Source organism: Topomyia yanbarensis, chromosome 2 (genome assembly GCF_030247195.1).
Source record: "Topomyia yanbarensis strain Yona2022 chromosome 2, ASM3024719v1, whole genome shotgun sequence".
NCBI classification, from domain to species: domain Eukaryota; kingdom Metazoa; phylum Arthropoda; class Insecta; order Diptera; family Culicidae; genus Topomyia; species Topomyia yanbarensis.
The window spans coordinates 9,031,633-9,057,365 of record NC_080671.1 but is presented as its reverse complement, the minus strand read 5'-3'; the positions used below and the strand labels follow the sequence as shown (position 1 = coordinate 9,057,365).

General features: G+C 37.3%; 1 protein-coding gene across 9 annotated transcripts in view; it reads left to right on the top strand.

Moving 5' to 3' along the window:
* LOC131682893 (voltage-dependent L-type calcium channel subunit beta-1) overlaps positions 1 to 25,733 on the top strand; it is a 492,666-nt gene that overhangs the window by 15,234 nt on the left and 451,699 nt on the right. For all 9 annotated transcript variants that reach the window (XM_058964699.1, XM_058964692.1, XM_058964691.1 and 6 more), the window contains one exon: positions 12,013 to 12,385. In XM_058964699.1, the coding sequence (XP_058820682.1) occupies positions 12,275 to 12,385 (111 nt within the window). In that variant the 5' untranslated portion in view covers positions 12,013 to 12,274. Of the gene's footprint in view, positions 1 to 12,012; positions 12,386 to 25,733 lie in introns of those variants that run through there.

The following is a 25,733-nucleotide window of genomic DNA, read 5'->3' as shown; positions in this document are numbered from 1 at the left end:
AATAAAAGAATGATGGTTCGTCGCGAGTCGTTTTGCTTCGTTTTATCGATTTGATAATATTGATTTGATTTGATTGAAGTTCCAACAAAAACTGTATTATCCCAAAGTTCTTTAAAGTATTATTCACTATTCACAAATGATATGCTTATATGATAATTTCCCCTTAAGATAGACGGCTATATTTTTGGTTTGCTAGCCTTTGACCTGTCTTTCAATTTATTACATATACCATAGTTTCTGCATCTTCCTCGTATTATTTCACTTCACATTGCGCTGGGCTTTGTGCTCGTGCGTAAATAAACGCTCCTGAAAAGAACCAGTTGATGAAAAAAGTGTATGTCGAACAAGAACTCGGCCGACCACATCTGATCATTAATCGGATCAAAAATAATCTGCTAATATACAGCTTGAAAGTTCGCCCAGATAAGCTCAAAGTCGAAATATTCTGTCTAAAGAAACCAAATGACGTTACTGGCGACAATGAAGGAACTTTATGCAGGCTTGCTGGAGCCTCACTCATGATGCCAAAAATGAGGTGAGGTATCAATATCCTGAGGAGGACTTCACACACCTCTCCAATAGCAGAAAAAAACTCTTCTCCCACTCATCAATCAAACTCATCATCAGAGGTGATGGCTTGTTCAATGGCTAGACGATGTTATGTGCATCACACAGGCAAGGCGAGAGCGCAAAACTTCTTGAAGATGGGTTGGAAGTCCTCTTCCAAAATGCTGAGAGTGTGGAGCATGGGAGTGATTATTTTCCTCTCTTGTTTTTATGGAATTTTGTCTGCTGCGTAGGATGCGGATATAAGTATAATTTTCGTGGTGTAGATCAGTGCTTCGTGGTATACAGCTGCATTAGCTAAGTGAAAAATGTCACTGAAACGAAAGTCCGGTTTTCAATCGAATCTTTTTTTCGCAAAATTGGTTGAGGCAAAGGCATACAAATGCTTGACGTGTGGAGGACAATTTAAAGGTACGCAGAATTTTAATCTTAAACGGCACATCATAGGGCAGCACCCAAAAGTTGCGGCGCAATACGGTCTAACGAATGAGAAACATGATGATTGTACGGATCCTGTTCCAAAAAAATTAAAACGGTTCAGATAACAATGGACAAAAACAAGTACGTTGCGAATATGGTTCAATGGGCTACCGAATGCAACCTCCCATTGAACTTTTTCTCTAAGAAATGCGTTAGAAACATTTTAGGACCAGTTGAAGAATCACTAAATGTTCGCCCAGCTACTCGATTTTCTATACTATCCTATATCGAATGTGTCCGAAATAAAATCGAAATGTTCATGACGGAAGAACTAAAGGAAAGTTGATTTGCCTAAAGGCAGACTTGGCTTCTCGTAAGGGTAGGTTTATATTGGGAGTTAACGCTCAATTTGTTAGCAACGGAAAACTCGTTATAAGAACACTGGGTATGTTCGAACGATACGATAGAAACACGGGACAACGGTTGGCTGAGGAAATTTTGGATTTGCTCAAACGATTTTCGATTTTTATTCCGAATGTGCACACTTTTACAACGGACAATGGTTCAATTTTCATAAAGGCGGGGGATATTTTGCGAATGGAACAAGAAATGGTTCTGGCATCTGATGAGCTTGAGTTCCAAGAATCTTCCGCTTCGGATGAACTAAATAAATCATTAAGTATCGACAAAAGTGTTTCATACTGGTACGTTCATGTTGAATATTGTTAACATTTGTGTATACTGATGTTGTTTTTTCTTTGAAGCGGTTCTGAAAGCGAATATGAGAGCAGTGATGATGAATCTCAAGAACGGGATGTTCTGGATGACGATATATCCGTTAATATTGTACCTGCGGTTTTTAAGTCGCTGCGATGTGGCGCTCACGACGTGCAACTTTCCGTGGAGGATGTATTCAAAGTAAAGAAACTACAAGAGCAATTGTGTCGCGTGAAGGGTTTCGTAAAAATTTTGCGCAAACTCCCATATGTCAGCAGCTTTCGTAGTCATGGACGGAAGATACCGTTCCTGGATTCTATACGTGGACGTTCGCCTGAACAACTTCACTCATTCGGTCCTTTTGCATGAAGATAAAGAAAATGCAATAGTAACGTTTAATGCTAGAACGAATGAACGATTTTATTTTATATATAAACTTTGTCTTTCAGTATCATTTGCTTTCAACATGGAATACGCTGAAATCCATCAAGAACAGTAATGTCAGTCATATTGAAGAACACGAAGAACCATCCTCAATAGCAGATTCATGTCTGTCTAGGGTAGAACAGCTGATAGATGTCGAGCGACGCAATGTAATATGTGAGAGTATTGTATCAATGGAGAAGAAACTTAGAAAAATTGCTCTAGAAGATGCCCCGAGATTGAATACGGATATCATCATGTGGTGGGAATCCAAGAGGCTAGAGGACCCTGACTTGGCTCTATTGCGCCAAACGGCCTTGAGCACTTTCAATTGGTTTCAATTGAGCGAGGATCCAGTGGCCTCGGGAAAATATTAACCAACGATCAGACAAAACTAAGCTCCGAAAATTTAAAATCAATTTTATTCATCAAACTCAATAACACCATCATAAAAGATAAATATTTTAATTTTGATATCTAATACAACACGAAGTTGCTTCCAAGTAAAATGCCTGAATAATATTAGATTTTATTTTAGCGTTTTTTCTCAATAATATCAAATGCTTTAACAAATAATATCGTTTTTATCTCTATTATAGATTGTTTTTTTGCTACTTAGTTTCCAAAATATGGATAATAAAATGTTAAAAAATAGTTGTTTGTAGTTTTTGTTACTAAATGTCAAAGTAGAAAGTTTATGCGGGTAAATTTCCAATGGGCAGTACATTTTTAAAATCAGACAATTATCGACAACAATAATTAAAATTATACATAGTCGAGAATTTTATACCATCCTGATTATCTAATTTCAACGCTAGGATAATGAGCCTATTTTCGTCCTGTTTCTATTATCCCCTTCCTATTTGTAGCCGTTGGTTAGAGCAGCTTTTGCCATCTTTGTTCAACGCATAAGTTCAAAAGGTAGGGTAATAATTGGAACACGTGATTCGAGTTTTCGTTGCGCTTAAATACGAACATGTTAAAGCTTTCATACCAATTCCATCAGAAACACAAACTGTGTTTTCGAACTCGAAACGCATCTCCATAAATAGTTTATTTATAGGTTTTGTGTCCTTTACGCGCAAAGGCGGGTTCCAAACAATTTTCTCCTTAGTGAAGGAAAATAGTTTTTACTTAAAATTTCTCCCCCACGGATAAATATTGTATATATCCCAATTGAGTTATTATATTGGTTCTTACACACTTAATTTTTTCTGCAGAATCTCAGCTTTTTTCGCATCTTTTGCCGAAATCTCAATAGCTGAGATCTTAGCAAAAAAAATTTCGCTGAGATCTCAGTAAACGTGACGTTTGATAGCTGAGACTCGGAAAATATTTCACCGAAAATCAGCAAACAAATCTCACTTTACTGAGATTTCAGTTTCTAAATTTTCTGACTGCACGGCTGTTCGGAAATTACCGAGCCGAATTGAGTGTGTAAGGCCAACTGATACCAATTTATACGTATTTCGTAAATCGTAGGCTTAGAAATTAGTGATACACCCTCCATAATAGGGCATCTATACTCTATATTCGGAGGAGAATACGAAACTTCTTATTTTGATACTGATTTCTCTAAATAATGCCCCTGCAAGTGAAATATTGTTTTAAATATATTGTTTAGCAAATATAATGAAATGATGAGTTCATGAAATATGTAGGATATACGTTAGCCTTCGCCTGTTCGATCAATTTCATTACAATAATCCACAATATTTTCCCAAATTTTCATTGCAAAACATTGAAATTCAAAAAAATGCTATATGCACAATAACTTAAAACATTCTATACCAATCGTTTAGAAATTTCGCATCGTTCTTTCTTACATTATTGTTTAGGTACCTACGGGAGTGCTTTAGAAAATTATTATTATTTTTAAAATAACACGTTAACCGATTTTTGAACGAATGTATTGGCTTCGAAGCTACTATGAAAAATTAGAAAAAATGAAGGCTTCTATCATTACTCCTTATCATATTCATTTATAGCAAAAACATTTTCTGGAACCTTTGGCACCAAAAAATTAGCTACGTTGTCCAGTTTAAGCCGATTTCTAGAAAGTTCTAGAAAGAGAAAGATAGACCTTTTTTGTTGGAGACGAACCACTGCGACCAGTATTTATATCTATTGTGGTAAAGATAGACCTTTCCAAGGGTCTGCTGTATTATTCTGTTATGCAAGAAATATTGTGCAATATTGGGGCTATAATATGAAAATTGTCATTTTCTGCATTTTTTTCATGACAAATATGCAAATGGTTCAACATTCTTCCAAAGGCACGTCTTGGTTCTAATAATAATTCGGAAGAGCATTTAATTCTGCTATAATTCTAGAGTTTAGGGGCAAGTAACATTTTTAAAACCTTTTTTTGTGATGCACTATAATCTATGCTAGTTTACTTGAAAAGTTCAAATTCACTGTAGCACCGTGCAATGAGTTATGATGTAGTTTTGGCACCAAATCCTTAATCCTCTTGTAAGTGCGTAACGAATAAACGGTTTGCTTGAGTAGAAACATGTGTGTCATGTTTTAGCTTACCCTCCTTCACCCATACGTCAAAAAACGTCGCAGTTTTTTATACCTTCTTCCTAAACGAGTATTATATTTTAATAATAGATCGTTTGGCAAGTTGTGGCCTCTTTGGGAGTTTACGGTACTATTTTATTACTTACAAGGCATTCAATCGATGAAATGCGTATAAATTGGCACCAACACGTTTGCTTTGTTCCTAAGAACCACTAGTAACGCAATAAATAGCCCGAGAATAGTGCAACACTTCTGTTTCAGTGTAACGAAAACTCTAATCGGGTGCTTAAAATATCGCACTACCATTTAAGTCAACGGATAGTACAAATATATTGCAGACACTACTCTAACCAATGGTTTCAAATGGGTTGTGACAATTTTATAGGGCGAAAAGAGGCTCAATACCCTTTACATATTTGGCAACTATGTATATTAGACCTCTCCACATTTTGAAAAAGTTTTGAAATATACATGGGTCAGCTCAAATTTTTGTTCTAGGCGTGAATTTAAGAACTTTCGCCAAAAATGGCTTAATTTGGACATGATTTAGAGGTGTCTCCAATCAAAAATCGTGTTTTTGCTATGTTTCCATAGGAAGATCACTTACACTCTGATTTGATAAGCCCTACACATCCACATATTATCAATGGTTGTTCCTTACACATATTTTAACATGTTTTAACAGGTGAACATAGCTCTAATCGCAGTAGAAAAGTTGTTAATTGGATTTTCATATAGAAAAGTATATCAAAACCAAGGAAAATTAGTAGTATTTATTCTTGGTTTTGGTATTCTTCTCTATATAAAAATTCAGTTAACAAATTTTCTATTGCGATTAGAGCTATGTTCACCTGTTAAAACATGTTAAGATATATGTAAGGAACAACCTTTGATGATATGTGGACGTGTAGGACCTATCAAATCAGAGTGCAAGTGATTTTCCTATGGAAACATAGCAAAAAGACGATTTTTGATTGGAGACACCTCTGAATCATGTCCAAATGAGGCCATTTTTGGCGAAAGTTCTTAAATTCACGCCTAGAACAAAAATTTGAGCTGACCCATGTATATTTCAAAACTTTTTCAAAATGTGGAGAGGTCTAATGTATATATTTAAACAGTTGAATTGCTTCATACAACGCTTAACTATACATTCATTTCATACACAAAAAATACACATCAGAAATAAGCTTTGCAGACGCATCAGCGCATATAACAAAAACTCACAGCTACTACTCATTACCTCCTCACAACGCGTGTGAGGACATCACAAACTCCTCTTGAATCATTATGAGGTGTAGCCCACTCTCCTCCACGGAGCAAACATCCCACGCGTGATAAAATATTTGTCTGCATCATTCCGTTGAGCGAGAGAGAAACTCTCTCATTTTTCGGATCATCACACACAACGGTAGAGATGCTCCCGCTGCATCATTCTTTTCTACTTCAACCTGAGGGAGAGATATTAGTCCTCATAGTGTGTTGAAGTGTTTATAACAAGTCTAACTTTATGAATGAAGGACTATCTTGTCTACATACCCGCTCTCAACGTTGAGATTGACGGTGTGGGAACTAATTCGAATTTGTCATGTGTGGGTCTACTGAAGTACGGAGTTGGAACCCTTGTTCCAACGACTAAAGATTTTCGATGTTTATCGCACTGGACGGATCAAAGTTGAATGTTCATAACCCACAGAATCGCTGCATTGGTAATGCTGAATAGTATGTCTATTGTGGGGAGAATCCACATGACCGTACAGAACCCATCGACCGATCGGCCCCCATTCACCGATTATTTTGACGAGAAATCGTTTAATACTGAGTGAAATTTAAAAGCTGTAATTAAAGCGCAACATGAAAGTAAGCGTACAACAAAAATGCAATAGAAATTATTAGTTCGCATTTTTTTCTAATGTCCCCAAATAATCATTTTCGTACACCATTTTTGTTTTTTGTTGCTTGAGAAGGTAAGTTGCATTTCAGGGAAATAAAACACAAAATTGCAAGATTAAATTCGATCGAAATAGATAGAAAGCGTAACACTCCTAACTCGAGGCCCAAAAAAGTTACGTGGAGCAACAAACCTCAAAACTAGTCGTAACGCTAATTTACGGATGTATTTAGATGGCACAAAATTGAAAACTTGCCACGGAAAAATTCAATTTTCACGTTGTTCGTCTTTGGGGTATTACTTTGTTTATTACCTTCACCAAAAGGCCCCAATTTTCGCTTTTAGCGCATTCCGCGTCCTGTTGAAGTCAAAAGTCGCCACACTGTTAAAAATTCGCTGGAGTCCGGTAACAGCGCTCTGGCAACCATAGTTGGTTCTCCTGAACAGAACTCGCAGAAGATTGCGTTTATTGCGTAGAGCTCGAACACGGGCTTGAAGATCCAGACGTCCGAGCATTGTAGGGCAATCCACTCTGACAGAGAGTAAATCCGAAACGAGGCTCGAGAACAGTCCCTCCGAATGCTGAGTGTATCGAGGTGAATTAGCTGGCAACGGTTTTCATAGGTCGGCAGCTGAAATCTGTTTCGCCATGGGAGATGCCGAAGAGCGAAGCGTATGAACCTGCGCTGGACAGCCTCGATTCTGTCAATCCCGTTCTGGTAGTACGGATTTCAAACAGCCGAACAATATTCTAACGTTGAGCGGACCAATGCGCAGTAAAGCGATTTAAGACAATATACGTCCCTGAAGTTTTTCGCTATTCGGAAGATGAACCCAAGCTGTCGTGATGCCTTATCCACAATGTATGAGGTATGTGGTTTGAACGTTAGTGCCAAATCCATGATGACTCCGAGATCTTTGATGTGAGAGTGTCTTGGAATGCTCCAGCCGAAGAAATGGTAGTCAAACTGAGTCGGATGGCGTTTCCGCGTAAACGTAACGATTGAGCATTTGCTCGGGTTTAAAACCATTCTGTTTAGATCACACCACGTACTAAAGCTTGTGTATAATCGCGAAGGGCTCGAGCGTTTATATGTTAACGTGTCCAATCGCGTGGGCGTTGATATGTAGGGTGTGCTAAATGTGTACTCGCGTGCATAAATACGATTTTATAACCGTGTGCCCATTCGCCTATTCGCGTGTGTTTTTGATTGATCGCGTGAATTTCAATACCTAATTTTCAATGTTCGGCTCAGATGCTAGAAGAGAGTGAGTTCTCTTATGTCAGTCACTAGAATTACTGGTCATGTCGTCATGGAACGTGTTATGTAGTGAATAGGAGCGTCATGTTTTTTTTCTTAGAAGCTTTGAGCAGTTTCACCCACACCTTTGGAATTGATTTTATTATATTTATTAGGATTAAACTTATCATAATTTGGAATTACGCCATTGCTGCTTATTACGCATAGTTTCCTACAGTGTCTAGGTCCTGACATGCCAAATGTAAAGTTAAAAGACCCACTAGCACTTCAATTTTCGCCAAAACATTTGAGCTAATGCATTGCACTTAGATAGCAGATGTCGAGAGTACACAATGGTACGCGGGTTCGTCTTAGACTTATAGTGCGTGAGGTGGAACAGTTGATAATGCTGAAAATGAAAAAGAAGTGTCATACATACAGCTTCATCATACACGTAATGTCGTACCGATAATGTTTAATTGTTTAGTCGGTGCAAAGGGCTTCGGTGTGAAGAACAGTGGGCAACATGACATCGAATATGAAAACATCAAAACCATGATCCTCGTGTATATGGACAACGATGTTTTGGAAATTCGTCTACACAATTTGCACCATGCGCTCTAACATAGATTACATTAAAAGAATTATGTCGAAGTATGGAGAAGTGATATCTGTCACACACGACACAAGTTATGCGTGCTTTTAGAGGAACGCTGAACCTGTTCGACTCAAACAGCTATGTAGAAGAGTTTGAAATTGCAGACACAGGGACAGGTCGGAGGCATTTAAGTTTGCTCGCAAAGCATACAGAAATGCCCTTAGATCCTCTGAGCGAACTGGTTGAAAACTGCACAAATGTCTAAAGTCTCATCGAGACTAACAAGTGTTCAATAAGAAATGAGAATTTTTTCAGTCATGTTACTACAGTGGTTAAAAAAAATAACGAATTCAGTATTTTTTATTAAAAATATAATGTTTATTCTTCAAAAATACATCAATGAATATTGGAGAAGGAGCCCTTGTCAGCCGTACGACACAACTTAGTCGTGATGCTCTCACAAGATCGCTGGACGGCACACGGGAAAAAAATTGTTGCCAAAATCGTGAATAAAGTGCCATGAATTCTGGAACAATCACGTTTTTACGTTACGAAAACAGGACCACGACCAAAAAACAAGGCTTTCATAATTATGTTCAATTTCCCTTCAGTAACGCCCGCATAACGCTTTCATTAGTGGGAATATTTGTTTTTGTTTTGTGAACTTCAGTCACGGTTTCCGCCAAGAACTAGTCCACAACTTTATGAACATTATTTATAAAACCAATAGTTCATAAAATCAAAATATTCTGGCTATTTCTTCGTGAACTATTTCACGAAATTCGGAATTTTATTCATGAATCCATTCAATCCTCGTGAACTAATTCATGATCCCTAATATATTAGTCACTATCCAATATCCGTGCTTGTGAAATGGTTCACAAAATCATCAAATATTATTCATGTATTCGTGAACTGGTTCATGATTCCTAATATATTAGTTACGATTCAATATCCGTTCTCATAAAATAGTTCACGACATCATGAAATATTATTCATGCATTCGTGAACCTGTTCATGATACCTAGTATAATAGTCACAACTTACCATTCGTTTTCGTGAAATAGTTCACGAAATCATAAAATATTATTAATGTATTCGTGAACTGGTTCACGATTCCTTACATACTAGTCACGATCCAATATCCATGCTCGTGAAATTGTTCACGAAATCATGAAATATTATTCAAGTATTCGTGAACTGGTTCATGATACCTAGTATAATAGTCACAACTTATCATTCGTTTTCGTGTAAAAGTTCACGAAATCATAAAATATTATTCATGTATTCGTGAACTGGTTCATGATTCCTAGTACAGGATTTACGATCTATGTAGTATCTATTTGCGTGCTTGTGATAGTTAGAAGATATCTCTATTCATTTACAATTTCATGCAACATGGTAATAAAATTCTTACGTGAACTCTGTCACAAAATTTGGAGTTTTATTCGTGGAATTTTGTTCCATGCACTTTTTTATGAAATACCCAGCTGCTAGCGACCAGTAATAGGTACGAGCAGTACATATAAAAAAAATTATTAGAACCTCGAACATCATTATTCATTTGATAAGGTTCATTGTGATGTCCGGACAGAAAACGAAAACTGCAATGAGAACCCCAATTAGTGTGCGTGATATAGTTCACAGAACCAGATATCGCGAATGAGTCTTATTTTAATGATCAGGTTCATATTGTCACGTTATTCCGAGTAAAAAAACCATTAGTAACCAAAAAATAAAAGATCACGATAATGCGAAGAGAATTTACGAATACCATGATAAAACTGATGATATCATGAACATTAGTTACATTACTCTTTGAAAGTAAGCTCTAAAATATAATATCATGATAACATGAACAGAAATTACGAAAATCGTGACTAAAATCATGAAATCATGAACACAAATCACACAACTCGTGACAAACATATTTAAAATCGTGACAAGGATCCTGAAATCATGACCATGAATCACTCTACTCATGACTAAAATATTACGATAACGTGAATGGAAATCACGAACATCGCGACTAAGTTCTTGAAATCATGAACTTTAATCCTGCTAACGTCATGAGAATTCACAAGAATTGCGAATAAGCGCTTGAAATCATGAACAACGTTTGACTGTCGACTGAGTATTCCCAAATCATGAACAAGAATCACAACAAAAACTAAACATGTTCAGGGAACAACAACAGTAACCCAACCAAACATTCTAATGTAACGCCATATATTCGGGGTGAACTGGTTTTTAGAAAACACAAATAGTTTCATGAGTGCGAGGTTTATTATTCATAATTTTAGGAACTTGGTCACGGTTTTCGTAAATCGTTCAGTTCACGAAATCGTGACCTTTTGTTCATGAATTTATGAACGGATTTTTTTCCGTGTGCACTGACGTCCATCTTCCGGATATTATTCCGGATCCTGGTGGTCAACTGCTTCGTATCCTTGGCCCGACAATTATTTTTCCTCAATGGAACGGCACTGGGGCAAGTTGGCCGGGTTCCTTTCTTTTGGCACGTACGGTATCTTTTTCTGCTCAAGATACTCCAGCGTCTTCTTGGCGTAACGGGAAGACGCCTTGTCTGGCCAGAAGACGTACTTTCCATCCGCATGATGCTCCTTTAAGAACGACAGAAGAATAGACACTCCTCCTGGTACACTTGTTGATCGATGGCCAGACCGCTCGGCTTGAATCACGGTTTTGAAATTCCTCTGTCCGATTTTTTTTTCAAATTTATACTTAAACTTATATTTTATTTCGGGGTGTGTGGCCGATTTGCCGCTGGAATAGAGCAGTCATTTTCTGGAATGTGGGTCTTCGAGAGCGGAAAATAACTTTCGTCGTCCGTCACGAAGGACGTCCCGCAGTAGTTCTTCGTCATCCACCGGCACTGTAATTTTACGATGGGTATCTGCTCGCCCGTGTACTCGGGGGACCGAGTCTTCTTCCGACAGATGATGTCCTCCATCTTGAGGGTTCGGTCAATCAAGTTATGGGAACAGTGATATTTTCGACCTGCGTCACGCAAACTCGTTCCGTCTTTGTTGTCGAACAGCTTTTTCATCGCTTCTTTCTTCTCCTTCGTCATTATCTTCGCCGGACGGCTGCTACAGGCCTTCGACTCCACGGTCAAAGATGCCAGGATCTGGTAAACTGTACTCACGGGCACGTTTTTGTCTCGAAAGTGGTATATATTGGAAAGTCGAAGAAAATGACAGATCCTTCAATTTGATAGTTTTCTTGGCAACATTCGGAATATGCTACAAATTTTCTGAATAACTCAAAAATCTAAAATAAATTTTTAGATTAGGATGTAGCTTATTAGCTTCCATCCAATTATTTTTAAACATGACTTTTAAGTTGAATTCAATTGATTACTGATTTATAATCCAAGTAGCACAAAATTATTTCAGAATTTGTGGCCCTGATCCAACGAAAGCTCCGTCAGATTGAAAAGTTTGAAAGTTGTCATGGCAACATCGCTTCCAGACTTTTCAAATCAGGATTTGACGCTCCGTTTTGCTTGACCCATAAATCTATAGTGAGTCGCCTGAGTTGCACTTGGTGAAAATACGACCGGAGTTTTCATTTGATTAAGTCTAATCCATTCCAAATGTTTTCAGATCGATCTAGATAAATGTTTCTGAAAATGAACATCAATGCTAACTGCTAGAATTGGCTTGTAAATCGGAAATCGCAAATGAAGCTTGTTTTGTGTAAACATTGAAATCGTTGTGCATAGATGTGTGTATAGTGCGCTGACTAGGATACCGAACTAGGATAACCACGGGGAAAATTTGTGCAGAGTGTAGAAAATTTCGGTAAAAGTGTGTCGCTGGAGAACAACTGAACGCCCAGTCCAGTCCTATACCACTTCCCGCGTCTATGGTGGTTGGGATGAACGCGAGGCATCATCTTACACCTTCGCTATCCCAGAATTTGGATACCAACTGTACCGAGTTTCCGGACGGATTCGAAGAGACGCTGCAGCTGCAGGTGAGTTTAGTTTAAGGAAGAAATGGTAAGCCGCATAATTATATTTTGATAGAAGTGCCATCGCAGAGAAGGGTGTTTTGGGACTATTTTTCTGACTACGTATTTTCAAACAGTGGAATTATTACTACGTTCCTGTTGGATGTAAAATTCGTATAATTACCCACTGGGACCTAATGCCATCGCTATTCCAATCGAGCAGGGATTGGACCGAACTAATACTCCATATGAGTGCTATTAATTCAACCTATCATCCTAATTACAAATCTTTAATTGAAACTGTATTGTAATTCCACGGAAACCAAAGCCAACCCACGTTATCACAATTTAAATTATCACATCCACATTAATTCACATTTTTTCTCTTCATCTCTCCTGCTCTTCCCTCCCTTTCGATGCTATCCCCCCTCCCAATACGTATGTAAATGAGGCCAACTTGCTAGAGATAGCCACTGGCGAGTCGCCAACTAGCCAGCAAGAAAGAAGATACATTATTTCTGATCGCGGCTTTATAATGACCATAAAATCCGTCCGCAGTGCTCGTCGATACCTCCGGCTTTTTTGGATTTTGGGTGGGACCCGTGTGAAGACTGGGGGAAGAGCGAGAGAGAGAGAGAAAGAGACCTGAAATCTAATATCGAACAATTATTTTAAATTTCGTTCCATGTGACCGTTCGTTTATGGGGTTTTTGGATCGGTCGTCGCCCAAACGAAAAAAAAATATCAAATGTATACTAAATGGAGGACCCCCGCGCTTAAAACCCCATCCCGCCGCTCTTTTTGGAGACTCATGAAAACACACATACGCTTACGAGTATTGAACACTTGTACCCACAGTGACAGAGAGGGGGATAATTAATGTAGTGCGGCAAGATTCAAACATCAGTGGTAAAGTTGCTTAATTTGAAGCTGGTGTCTTTTGCTGGAGATTCTCGGTCCTCTCAGTTCGTTTCTTTTAGTACAATTTATTTGAATATTTTAACAAATCCGGCTTCTTGCCGCTTACCACTCGTTCGTGTCCGACAACGGGACGGATGCTGTGCACTGCCTGAGAAGGCAGGAACGGGGTAAGGGAAATTTATAATACGAATTTATTTATTGATAGAAATATTTTGATAAAAAAACGAAATACGTGGCCTAGGCTAGGTGAGACCCCTTCGAATAAATTGGGTGTCTTCTTTTTCGGACATTCTTCCTGTTCATCGCGGGTACTGCTTATTGATACGCCTTCGTTAAGAGATTTTTTTTTCGGTAAAAACTTTTCGATTTGAAATTTTATTGCTTTATGGTTTTAATTTATCGGACACCTCTCCGCTGCGCTGTGTTCCTCCGTTGCTGCCAAGGTAACCAAGCTGCTTATAGGGGCCGAAAGGAACCGAAATAAAAGACGCAAATGATAATAAGTGAGGCTGCGCATGGGACTGACTGACTCGATGGCACGGTTGTCCCGAACGGGGCGATAGGAGTGAAGCGAGAAAAATGTGCCTAATCAATGTTGAATTTGAAGACGATATAAAACGCTGGAATCACGACGTTTTATGACCCAACACTACCTTGGTCATCTTTGCCAGGGAGCAGTGCTTTGTCCGAATATTTTTACTCACTGGTCGAATTGTAGCTATATCGGGATTTGAGCTCGAGCCGATTTATTTCGTTTTTTTTTTGTCCGCGTAGGTTGGGTGGAAATGTAGCCGGTAGAGCACAGATAAATGATAAAAAAGTAAAATATACTCGATAAACAGAGTAAATTGACGAATCAGAAAATCAACAAATGAAAAAAAAAACAAATAAAAACAAGGAACAGATAAAACTGATGAAACAAATAATCAGAAAAAGTAAAAGTAAGAGAGGATTCAGATGCCACAGAAGAAATAGAAATAGTAAAAATCGAAAAAAACACGAGAAACAGAAGATTTAGAATAAACAAAAGTAACAGATGAAACAGAAAAAAGAAGAAATCGAAGAAATAGAAAATTCAGAGAAAAGCGAAAAAAGCGAGGACTGAATAAATTGAAGGAATAGTGAAAACAGCCCAAAGAACGATTTAGGTTCCGAATCCAGTTGGGTCGTGGAGTTTGGAAGCTTCCATCTAACGAATATAATTTCAACAGTAGGTCTTGAAAAGGGGATTCCAGCAACAGAAAATCCTCCATGAAAAGCGACACCAAGTGGAGCTCTAATTTTCAAGGAGCGGTAAGAACTTCGTGTTAACTTCTAGGGAACTCATGAAGAGTTTTTTTTGCCTGTCCAAAAGCGATAAAGATGAAGGCGCTTTTGGGACGAGAGAGCACTACCAATAAGGTGTGTAGATGTGGATGGAGTGCATTGAAAACGATCCACTAACGTCACTGAACGAGAGAGGATTGACGGAGAAGAAGGAAATCGTTCTTCAGAATTTTATGAATCGCCGAAGACGGAATAGAAAGGGGTTTCGGCGAGTAAAATCATCTGGAGGTCCTACTCTAGAACAGCCGTGCAACGTGTGATGTCAAAACATCCTAAAAAGTGAAAATGTGGCCAATCTTCATCAGCGGCCTTGACGCCAATCATTCCGAAGTCTTCCACGAATCCAAGAAAAATATGTATTATTTTTCAATCTGATTATGAATCCGTAAGTGGTATTTTCATAGGGTAAATAGAAAACGAGAGAGTAGCGTAAAAGCGATGTTGAGGTGCACTATGTTTCGAAAATTATCACAGTCGAGTCTGTAGATGAGGCAATCAAACCGTGTAACCACTGCGAGCAATAAGCTCCTAGCCTGATTTCGAACCGGTTTTTGTATTGATTTCCTCATGTGTTGTGTAGTACTTATGTGACTGCTGTATTGACCGCCTCATGAATCTTCTGCTACGTTGCGTTCAGGCAATCTCTTGTTAGTCGTTCTTCAAAAACTCGTTTCACGCAGATTGGAAAGCTTCAGTGCAGAGAAAATTTAATTTCATTAACCTACCAAAGCAATTAGGGGAGACTGAGGAGACTTCATCCCATCATTGTTACTCAAAGGCGGATCAGAATACATTAATCGAATATACTATAAAGTTGCGTAGTTTTATCTAAACATAAATTTCATTAACACAGAAAAAAGAAATTGGACTTTTGTGTAACTGAATTTTTACCGATTTAAAAAAAAAATCTTAGAAGAACTGAAGAAGATTTATTTTTCAAATTTTCAAACTTTTATACAATTGATAAAATCACCCACTACATACTCTACTTTTGCATACAGAATTACAGGAGAATGTCAATTATATGAATAAGTTATGATTGAGCTGATTCTTTTGTTCAACTATATTTTAACTAAATTTTGCTGAAATAGATGCTATGGGTTCACTTGATACCTTCAAATTCGTGGAGATTTGATCCCCTTCGCCGTACTTCATACACACCACTGAAAATAACCAAATTCACACCAGAACAATTGAAGTCATTGTTGTCATAAAAAAAATGTCAAAAATGAACGCTTCATCGTAAAGAAACATAACTGTAATTGTTTACTACAGTATACGTAGCAACCATTCATCCCAGATTTGACGTTCCTCAACCATAATAAAGACAGCTTTCAAATAATTGCACGGAGATTTGGTGAATTCGTAAAAAAATCAGGTGAGAGATGCGTAATATGTAGTAACAAAAATAACAATATCTAATCATAACAATTTAATCAATACTACAATCCATTTATAAAATTGAATGGGGTAATGTACCCGTTTTTGCCCTATTAAGAAGGGTACCACATTATTACTACAATAATTTTGTTATTTCAGCTTCTTTGATTTGTTATTAAGGTCCATTTTTTTATTTCGATTATAGTGGTTTTAACGTTAAGGTCATTTGCCTTTTATTAAGAGCCAATATAATAATAAAATTGTCTTGAGAATGGTGAAAATCTTCTGTTTGAGCGCAGCAAAATCTCTAATCGAGTACCCCCATTATCGCAATACCATTTGAGTCAATGCGTTGAGCAAAGATGGCAGACGCTGCTCTAACCAAAGGCTTCAGATGGGTAGGATGATAGTAGAAGCAGGGCAAAAATAGGCTTATTACCCTACATGCTCTTTTAAACACGTTTTCATAAAGGAATCAAGTGTCCCCAAATTAGGGATCGAGTCTCCACTAATCTAAGAATTTTCCATTTTTTTGTTGTTTTCCAGAAATGCTCATAGCTCATGTCCAGTATAATATTTCCATTTATTTTTTTTATGATTATTAGTCATCCCTAGAAACAATATAAAACTACAAAAAAATACATAGTTTGTTATCATTCCACGGAGCTGGACTGAAAAATAAAAAAGGGGATCAAGTCTCCTCAGTCTTCCCCATTTATTATATTTGGATAGATTGAAGGCTTAAATTTCTGTTGAATTTTCGAATCAATATTTGGTGCATTTTCGCTCGATAAACCCTCTCAGAGGAAATAAAACTTCAGGTTGCTACTGAAACTGAAAATAACTGAATGAATGTGCTGTACCGAGCAAATGAATGACGAAGTTAAAAAACGGAAAATTCCATTCAGCGCTTCAGGCGACGTTACCTTTTCAAGATCACATAGCGATGTCAATTTTTCTTAGCTCTAGTATTGGATAACATAACACATGAATGCAGTGATGCGAATTTCCAATTCCAAATGCCAACTTTCAGTTCAAACCACCCCAACCATGATTCAAATTCAAAGCTTTCCTCAATCATTCAAGTTAAGCAAGTTGGCGGGATTTTCATGCCTAACCCGTACGCCTTCATTTAAAATGGATGCTTTTGGATTCACCAACCAAAGTTGTCATCTACTTTGTATAGATCAGTTAAAATGTTGACATTTTTTGCGTTTTTAAGCTTACAGGAACAGTAAGAAGTATGTTCATAGTAGTTTTACTTGAAACACCTAGTCAATACCCCAGTGCAGAGATATATTCACAGGGTCAATAAAATTGAAAATTAATACAACGTGATTGAGCAACTTGGCTGTTTGAATGAATGATGCAAACGAAAAACTGGTTATTGAACATAGTAGGGTATGATTTGAGATTAGCTTCTTCTTCAATTTCAAATAAACCTGTTGAAAATTAGCAGCTCTGCTCTGGAGTTACATTTTTTTTGGATTTATTGTCGTTTATGAACTAAATTAACGAACCCCATTATTTTTTAAAATGATTCACCGGAGTTTGAGTTTGCGTCATATTCTACGATTTCCAGTGTTTTCGGAGTGGATGAATAGAGAAATAAACTAAAACAAAAGCAAACTTGGCCCGGCCTGTTCAAGCGCAATGTAGCCTTCAAAAGTTACCCAAACTGATTCGTTAGTATCAATCACAACATTCATAAAAAGATCGCGACCAATCGTCTACGCATCCGTCTTCTATTTATCAAAGTTGGCATTGGTGCTTTTTATGTATTTTCTTATGTGGGTAATTAACTACTACAAATTAATGTGACCGGTACGTAGATTTGGTCGGTAATGAGCAGCTGCACCAAATAATCCACCGCATTGTTCTAATAAAATGGGCGGAGGAAGAATTGCCTACTAGTTGGCTGGATGGGGACTCATTTACCTCATCTACAAGAAACGGCACAGACTGGAGTGCGCTAATTACAGGGGGATGTCTCTCGGCGTACAAAATACTGTCGCGTATCCTATCTAACATACTAAGACCGCTTAAGGAGTCCATCGTCGACGAATACCAGGCTGGTTTTCGAGAGAGCCGATCAATGATGGAAGAGATGTTCAACCTGCGAATGATCCTAGATGAATTCCGGGAGTACAACTTGCAGACCAACCATCTGTTAATTGATTTTAAGGCTGCGTACGAATCAGTGAAAAGAAATGAGCTGTGGCAGATTATGTCAGAACATGGTTTTCCGGCGAAACTGATTAGACTGATACGTGCGACGTTGGACTGTTAACCCTTTCGTGCCCATGTTGTTTGTGGACAACAACGTTTTTAAACAGCTATAACTTTCGATTGAAGCAAGGTTTGCTCACAAAAACAAGTAAGGCTAATAAATATGACTATTACCTTCGTTTTGAGTGTTAGCAGTTACAAGGATCACCTATAGAACTGAAGGTATTGCAATTAGTTTGATTGGATTCCGATGGAGCAGTGCTGCCAGGCACAGTTTACGTTAACGACGTTTTCCAAGCAATTGGACTATTGCAAAGATTCTAGGCGAATTGTATTTAGCATTGAATGGTAAAAATTGAGCAGCTTCTAGCACTGCGAGGGAAGCACCTATCTTTATGAAAAAGGCTTTTCGTGTTTCTTAACCCCACCGTTTTCAAGAAAAAATAGTTTTGAAACCTTACATGCACTAGAAAAAAGTTGTGAATGGAAGGGTTAAAAATCAAGTATTCAGATTGCAGATGAGATTTCAACCTCATTTGTGACCTTAGATGGACGCAAGCAAGTCGAAGCACTTTCAAATTTTCTGTTCACTATTGCTGTTGAAGGAGCTATCAGGAAAGCTGGCGTGCAGAGGAACGAAACCATCATCACAAGGTCGCATATGCTCCATGGTTTTGCAAACGATATTGATGTAGTTGGAATCGATCGTAGAGTCGTGGAAGAGGCCTTCGTGCCCTTTAAGAGAGAGACAGCGAGTGTAGGCTTAGGCATCAACTCAGCCAAGACAAAGTACATGGTCGCAGGTAAAAAGAGTGACTTGCGACAACGATGTTTCTCGTGAGGTAAAAAGGCGTATTGCAGCTGCCAACAGGGCCTTTTACGGTATACGTAACCAGCTTAGGTCCCGCAATCTGCAAACATCAACAAAATTCGCCTTATACAAGACATTGATCCTCCCTGTCGCTCTTAATGGCCACGAAGCGTGAACGTTAAGGGAGGCAGGTAGGAGAGCATTCGGAGTCTTCAAGCGTAAAGTGCTGCGGACAATGCTCGGCGGGATATGCGAAAATGGAGTGTGGCGCAGACGCATGAATCGTGAGTTATACCAAGTATACAAAACTGCGGACAACATTAAATATATAAAATACGGCAGACTGCAATGGGCTGGTCATGTGGTACGAATGTCGGAAGAAACAATTGCGAAAATAATATTCAGCAGGGAGCAAGGAACCGTTTACTACGACATGAATCACTAGCATAGATAAGTTTGCTGAGAAGAAGCGGTAACTGCAGCAAAAATTCGGTTACCGACTTAAAAATATAAGAGTGCTCGTGATCAATTTCATTTTTTGCATTAACTAAAAATTTAAACTTTTTATTGCAAAGGCATATATGGCGATTCCAGGAGGTATTAGATGGAAAGCGATAACAAGAGAAACATTCAACTTTCTTCTAAAATTTAGCAGCAATATAATAATAGATGAACTTTTGGAATTATACAGATGTTATTTGTTTGGATAACAACGTATTCTACTTCTATTTTTTCCTTTAAACGACATTAAATTAGATATAGATTATTATGTAGTAAAAGTTATAAAAATTCTAGTTATGAAAGGATTTGGAATATATAGATAGGAAATCTGTCGGTTCTTATGGTAAAGAAGGACAACTCTGCTGTTGCCGTGAGACATGTTGGTAGATTTGACCAATTCGTAGTAACTCTGCCTAAGCTCGATTCCTACCAACAGAAGATAAAAGATTTGTGCAGAAAATTTTAAGCCTGTTCCTAATGACCCTATCACTTCTAGTTTTCCGATCTTTATATTTTAAATCCTTGCTCTCTTTTGAGTACTATGGCTCTAAATTTTCATAACTTGCCCTTCTAAGTAATGTTCTACTAATTTAATGTCGTTAAAACGGAAAAAAGAAACTGTGCAAGAACTCTTCATTACACGAGAAATATGAAAATAGGTTTTTGGGATGCACGTTCCAAAACTGTTTTAATCATTTTATAGTTTTTATGTTAATTTGTTAAATTTTTTTTGAGTGTGACCTACTGAAAAAACAATGCATCATGATGGTATCTGCTACCATAATTAATGGGTTATTTGCCCTAGAATGAAACCCATATATTGAAGTTGGAAGTTTCATTTATAGAAAAAAATGCTTATGAAACATATGAAAAGATCCAAACTGGAAACTGGCAAACTGAACAAATATATTATTAAACATAGTTTAATAGTGAATACCAAAAAATACACTTTAAATTTCTTATTCCATGGAAAGCCTGAGATATATAACTCCGGCTTTAGGACAAAAAGTTTTGAGGAATGACCAATAAGAGATCACCTGATCGCAACGTAGCGGCACGTTCATAGGGCGACCAGTTCAGCAGTCACATAACTATTGGATGATACACGAGTAAACTGGTTCGATGTGGAGTGCCAACGAGCTACAGATGAGAAAAATCAGACTAGGAGCTTATTGTTCAAACTGATTTTATGTTAGAACAGTGTAGTGAACTGAACGCCGCTGAAAAAGACAATCATGACAGGGATGCATAAGGCTTGAGAATTATGGACTAGTATGCTAGAAGCAGTCTAAAAAAATATTCAGGTGTTTTAAAACGGCACGAAGTGATCATCCACGCAATCGTGATGATGGATGGAAAAAAAACTGCATTCTGAATGGTTTGGAGTCTACAGACTCGGCTGTGATAATTATCGAGACATAAAGCGCCTCAATACCGCTTATAAGCTACTCTCCCCTGTTCTGTTTAGCAAACAGCGCTTATTGACAGAATATTTTATCAGTCATTACCACAGCGGGTTACCAGAAGACAAACTACGGACCATTGCCTTATGACAATACTACTTGCGGGCTGCTGATCAGATTAAAAGATAAATTGAAGGAGATGCACTCGAAAATACGATGCGATACAGTGTACGAAGAAACGAAACCATAGTCACATGCTTCTTGGTTTCATGAAAGACTTCGGAATTGGCGTCGATCAGAGACCAAATGACTAAACATAAGTTCTACCAACCTACTACTTTACTACTAAATACTATGATGAAGAAAAGAAAATGAAAAATGACCCTGTAGCATGAGCAACGAGCTGTACGGATTACACACGCAGGCTTACGTCGGGAGGATGTTGGGTATGTAACGCGTAGGTAGACAATTTGACTTTTGGGGAAAACGTTGCCCTCGCTGGAGGTATGCAATCGAAGAATATATGTGTATGGAGTGTGATTGGAAAGTGGCTTCCAGAAAAACTCTAATGCATTCGACCATGCTTTGCATCAAATATCCGGATTGTTCGGTCGCCACAAATAGCAATGTTTTCGAAAGAAATTGATTCCTTTCCTAACTATTTTTTCGTGACTATAAGATAAGGGCCCATCATAAAACAAAATTAAAAAATTTAAAAGCGAGATAAAAATTATTTTCAAGCATAAATCCTACAGTGGAGATAATATATCACAATTAATAGATTAACAAAGATCATCCGGATTTTTTTTGAATGCACTATAATTTACGTCGTCAGTGAACCATAATCCACAACCGAATCCTGGCGAAATAGAGAAATATTATATTTCGTAAATATTTTGATCTGATTACGTAAATTCAAAAGAGATGCGAATTTTTGTTGTTTTTTAAATCTCAAAATGATTTTTTATGGATTTTCCACTAGTTGAAAATTACTTTTAATTGATTTTGTTTATTTTTGGTTTTTTGTTCAGTTATAAAACTTTTCACATTGTTGAGTTTTGGATTAATTAAAATTGAAATAGCTCGTATGTTGAGAATCACTCTGATTTTTTAACAAATTTTCCCAACACATTTCTTAAAATTTATAAAAAAGTCCTATTTGGAAACATTTGAGGCGAACGAATTTAGAATAACGATACTTCTTCTTATCCGGTGCAGTGCTCTTTGTGGTCTGTTCCGGAAGCTTTTGACTGTCTTTCTCTTAAAACCTTAACCTTTCTCAAAAAATTTAATGTTTTCTTAAATTTTCAAGCGATGGAAAAGAAGTAAGAATTAATATTGCATAAAAGAAATAAAAACCAGAGTATGATGATCACAATATCCAAACCTCTATGTTTTTTTTATTTCGATTATAGCAGTTTTAACCCTATGTGCGGAGTCGAGACTCGAACCCAGGTGCACTGCGTACAAGGAAATCGATTTACCAACTACGCTACGCCCACACCAACCTCTATATGTTCATTACAAACAGATTTCAAGTAATGTTTGGCTGCTGTTCAGAAGATGCCATCGTCGAAGCGGTGTCGTCGAAGCTGTACCAGTAACTGCGTCAGGACTCATGAAGACTATCAAAGCTAATCCTGGAATTTCGGACATGGATGTGGGAAGTATTCTTAAAGTTTAGCGCTATCAAGCAATCAAACTGGACCGTAAAGCAAAACATTATGACCAAAATCGCGGGTCTGAATGACGTATGATCATGATCTGAACAAATTCAATAAATGCAATAAAAGGCCGATGAAACGTATGTCAAATTTGACTTTAAACAGCTTCCGGGACATAAGTTTAATGTTGCCAAAGATCACTGAGATGTTCCCAATAAGTATAAAATTGTTGTTGCGGACAAGTTTGTCGGAAAAAGTATATCATCTGGCAGTAAATTTGCAGTTACAGCCACAAGACTCCAATTTTCATCACAACCAACAACGAGTTATACATCAATGATGGTCTGAAAAGCGTCTAGCGGCTAATTAGGTATCACCGGGGCTCTCCCCAGTTTTTGCCAGATTTGGCGAGTAATCACTACAGTAAGAATGTACAATAGCTGTACCGTGATAATGACGTCAACGTACATGGGAATGGGTTGAACCCCCTAACCTCCCGGAATTCCACACAATCGAAGTATATAGGAATTCCACCCAAACCAAGTCTATGTACTCTAAATATATCATTTTTTTCTGATAACGTATTATGCTAAATCATACTTCCAAAAATCGCTACCCTTTTAAATTTTAAATTGGCCTTGCTTATTTAAAATTTAAATGATAAAAAAATGTTTTAATTTTTTTTTTCAGTCTGCTCATACTAAAACACAACTATAATTATTTGTAGAAAAATTCCTTGTATCAATAGTTCACATGTTATCTGCGATTGAAAAATGTTCAATTTTATAAACTTCATATAATCATATTGCAAAAAACGTGACGATTATTTTACGCTAAAGACCACGAGAATTTTTTTTTCAAGGAAGTTGAAAATGTTTGATGGTAATTTCTTCTAGATTTAGGAAATAAATGAAACAACGTAAAATTCAATTACAAAAAATAACTGTTTTATAATCGAATCTCTACCAGAAATCCAACTGATAATGAAGGCCTAACATAACTGAATTTTTTTAAGCTGTTAGCCCCCCTAATGGAAAAGGCTGCGCACGCCTATGGCTGTACTCTAAATCGGAGGACATTTTTTAGTCAAAATTCTAAGTATGAAAAGTGACATTTTTAGAAAAGAGTTTCATCTACCCTGTTAATTTAGATATGATAACTTAGCCTGAGGAACCTAGATCTAGAAACCAAGACAAGAGAATCTAGGCTTTGGAACATAGATTTAGTTTCCTACATTTGAGAACCTAGACTTATTTACCAAGAGGAGTTGATTTTGGTTTAGGAGCTTAGATTAAGAAATCGAGACTAAATTTTGAATTCTGTATTCGGGAACCTGAATTGGGAAATCATAACTAAAGAACCTAGGCTTGGAATTCGAGATTTAAGAGCCTACACTTATTAAACTAGATTGGGAATAGATAATTGAAAACCTAGATGAAAGAACCTAGATTTGAGAAACTTAAATTGGGACATAGACTTGAAATCAAGACTAGATATGAAATCCTAACATTGGGAACCGCTAGGCTTTACTTGAGATCCTAACCTGTGCCAGCTTTGCAACTAAAATTTATAACATATATTATATTTATATAATGATCCGTCAGTAGTGCCCTTTTTGAAAATGAATCACCGTGGTTACGTGACTATTTTTGGTGATCTTACTTTATTGCACAGAAACCGTGGTCTTCATTTGTATTTTGAATGCTCGTTTTTTAATGGCATTGCAAGGCTACACGCATCGGCCGAATGGCACCAATCGAGCTCACATTTCTCCGAACTGAGCAAACAAATCAGTGTATATTTTGCCAACTAGGGAGCTAATCCATAGCACATTTAATGTGCGTGGCAAATACGAACGGTTTTATCTGAGCGGAGCAATGGCTTCTGAATCCTGTATGAGGATTGAGAATTGACATTCGCGAAGCGGCAGTTTGATTACTCTATTAAATAAAGTTTTTTTTTCTGATTATAGAGCTTTTAACCATAGGGCCATTTATCTCTTTTTCAGATTAGTAAAATCTCTAAACCTATGTGCGGGGTCGGGAATCGAATTTCCCAGCTAAGCTATGCTCACTCCTAAAAAACAGTTCATTATATTAACTATACTAAAATCGAAATACGGATAATCTAAACAAACTTGTTGGCGTTGTTTATTTAATTATAGTGTCATTCAAGAAGAAATTGAAAATAAAGTTGGCATGGAAAAATTGGTATATTTCAGTTCATAACAATGCAGTAATTAATAGAATTCTGATCTTTTGTCATGAAGTCTAAAACTATTATAATGTTCGAACGAGTAGGTCTTGCCGTAAGTAGCCTAGGTATGCCTTAAGGTACAGATTTTTGGGGCTTGCTGTACATGTGTAGCGTTTAGAACTGGTCTTAACCTTCATGGCGCGCAGTACTTAATTATTCAACAGTACGGTTCGGGTTTGGTCAGTTGCATTACTGTTTTTCCAAAATAGAAATGAGGATTAAAATTACATCGGAATGGTGAGATTGATACAATTCTAATGCTTAGAAGATTTCCATCAAAATCTCCATCAAAATCCTAAAAATGATTCAAGCAGAATTCGGCGAAGGACAAAACAGGATTCCGCCGAAATATTATGCCACCAGAACTCCAAGTGAGTATCAGAAAGCGACTTTACGGTGACCGAACTCGGTGGTTCCATTTATTCATTCTTTGTTTAATACCGCTTGTTCTGGTTAACCGTCTGGTTTAAAATTATTCCGGTGACAAGGGGGTGTGTTATAAATGAAACTCATTGAGTTTCGTTGTAATATGCTGCCAGTTACTGTTCCTTCCAAAACTTTTACTATCGATGCACAAATTATTTATATTAATATAAATTCCTATAGTGTGGAAACTACTGTAGATAAATCGATTGGAAATCTATAGGTAAGGTATACAAGGATTTGCATTAAAAATAATTTAAAGATGTCATCTACACACGCCGACCTTCGACGAGAGTGTTGGGTATACAGATATTTCGTCTTCAAGCCCTTTCTTGATTTTCAAGGTTAAGAAAATTATAGCAAAGTAGGATTAATCACTGAAATTGTACAACCAGAATAAGGATCTTTGAATGCTTATTATCTGAGAAGACGTCATCGACGCAAACGTTTAAGCTTAC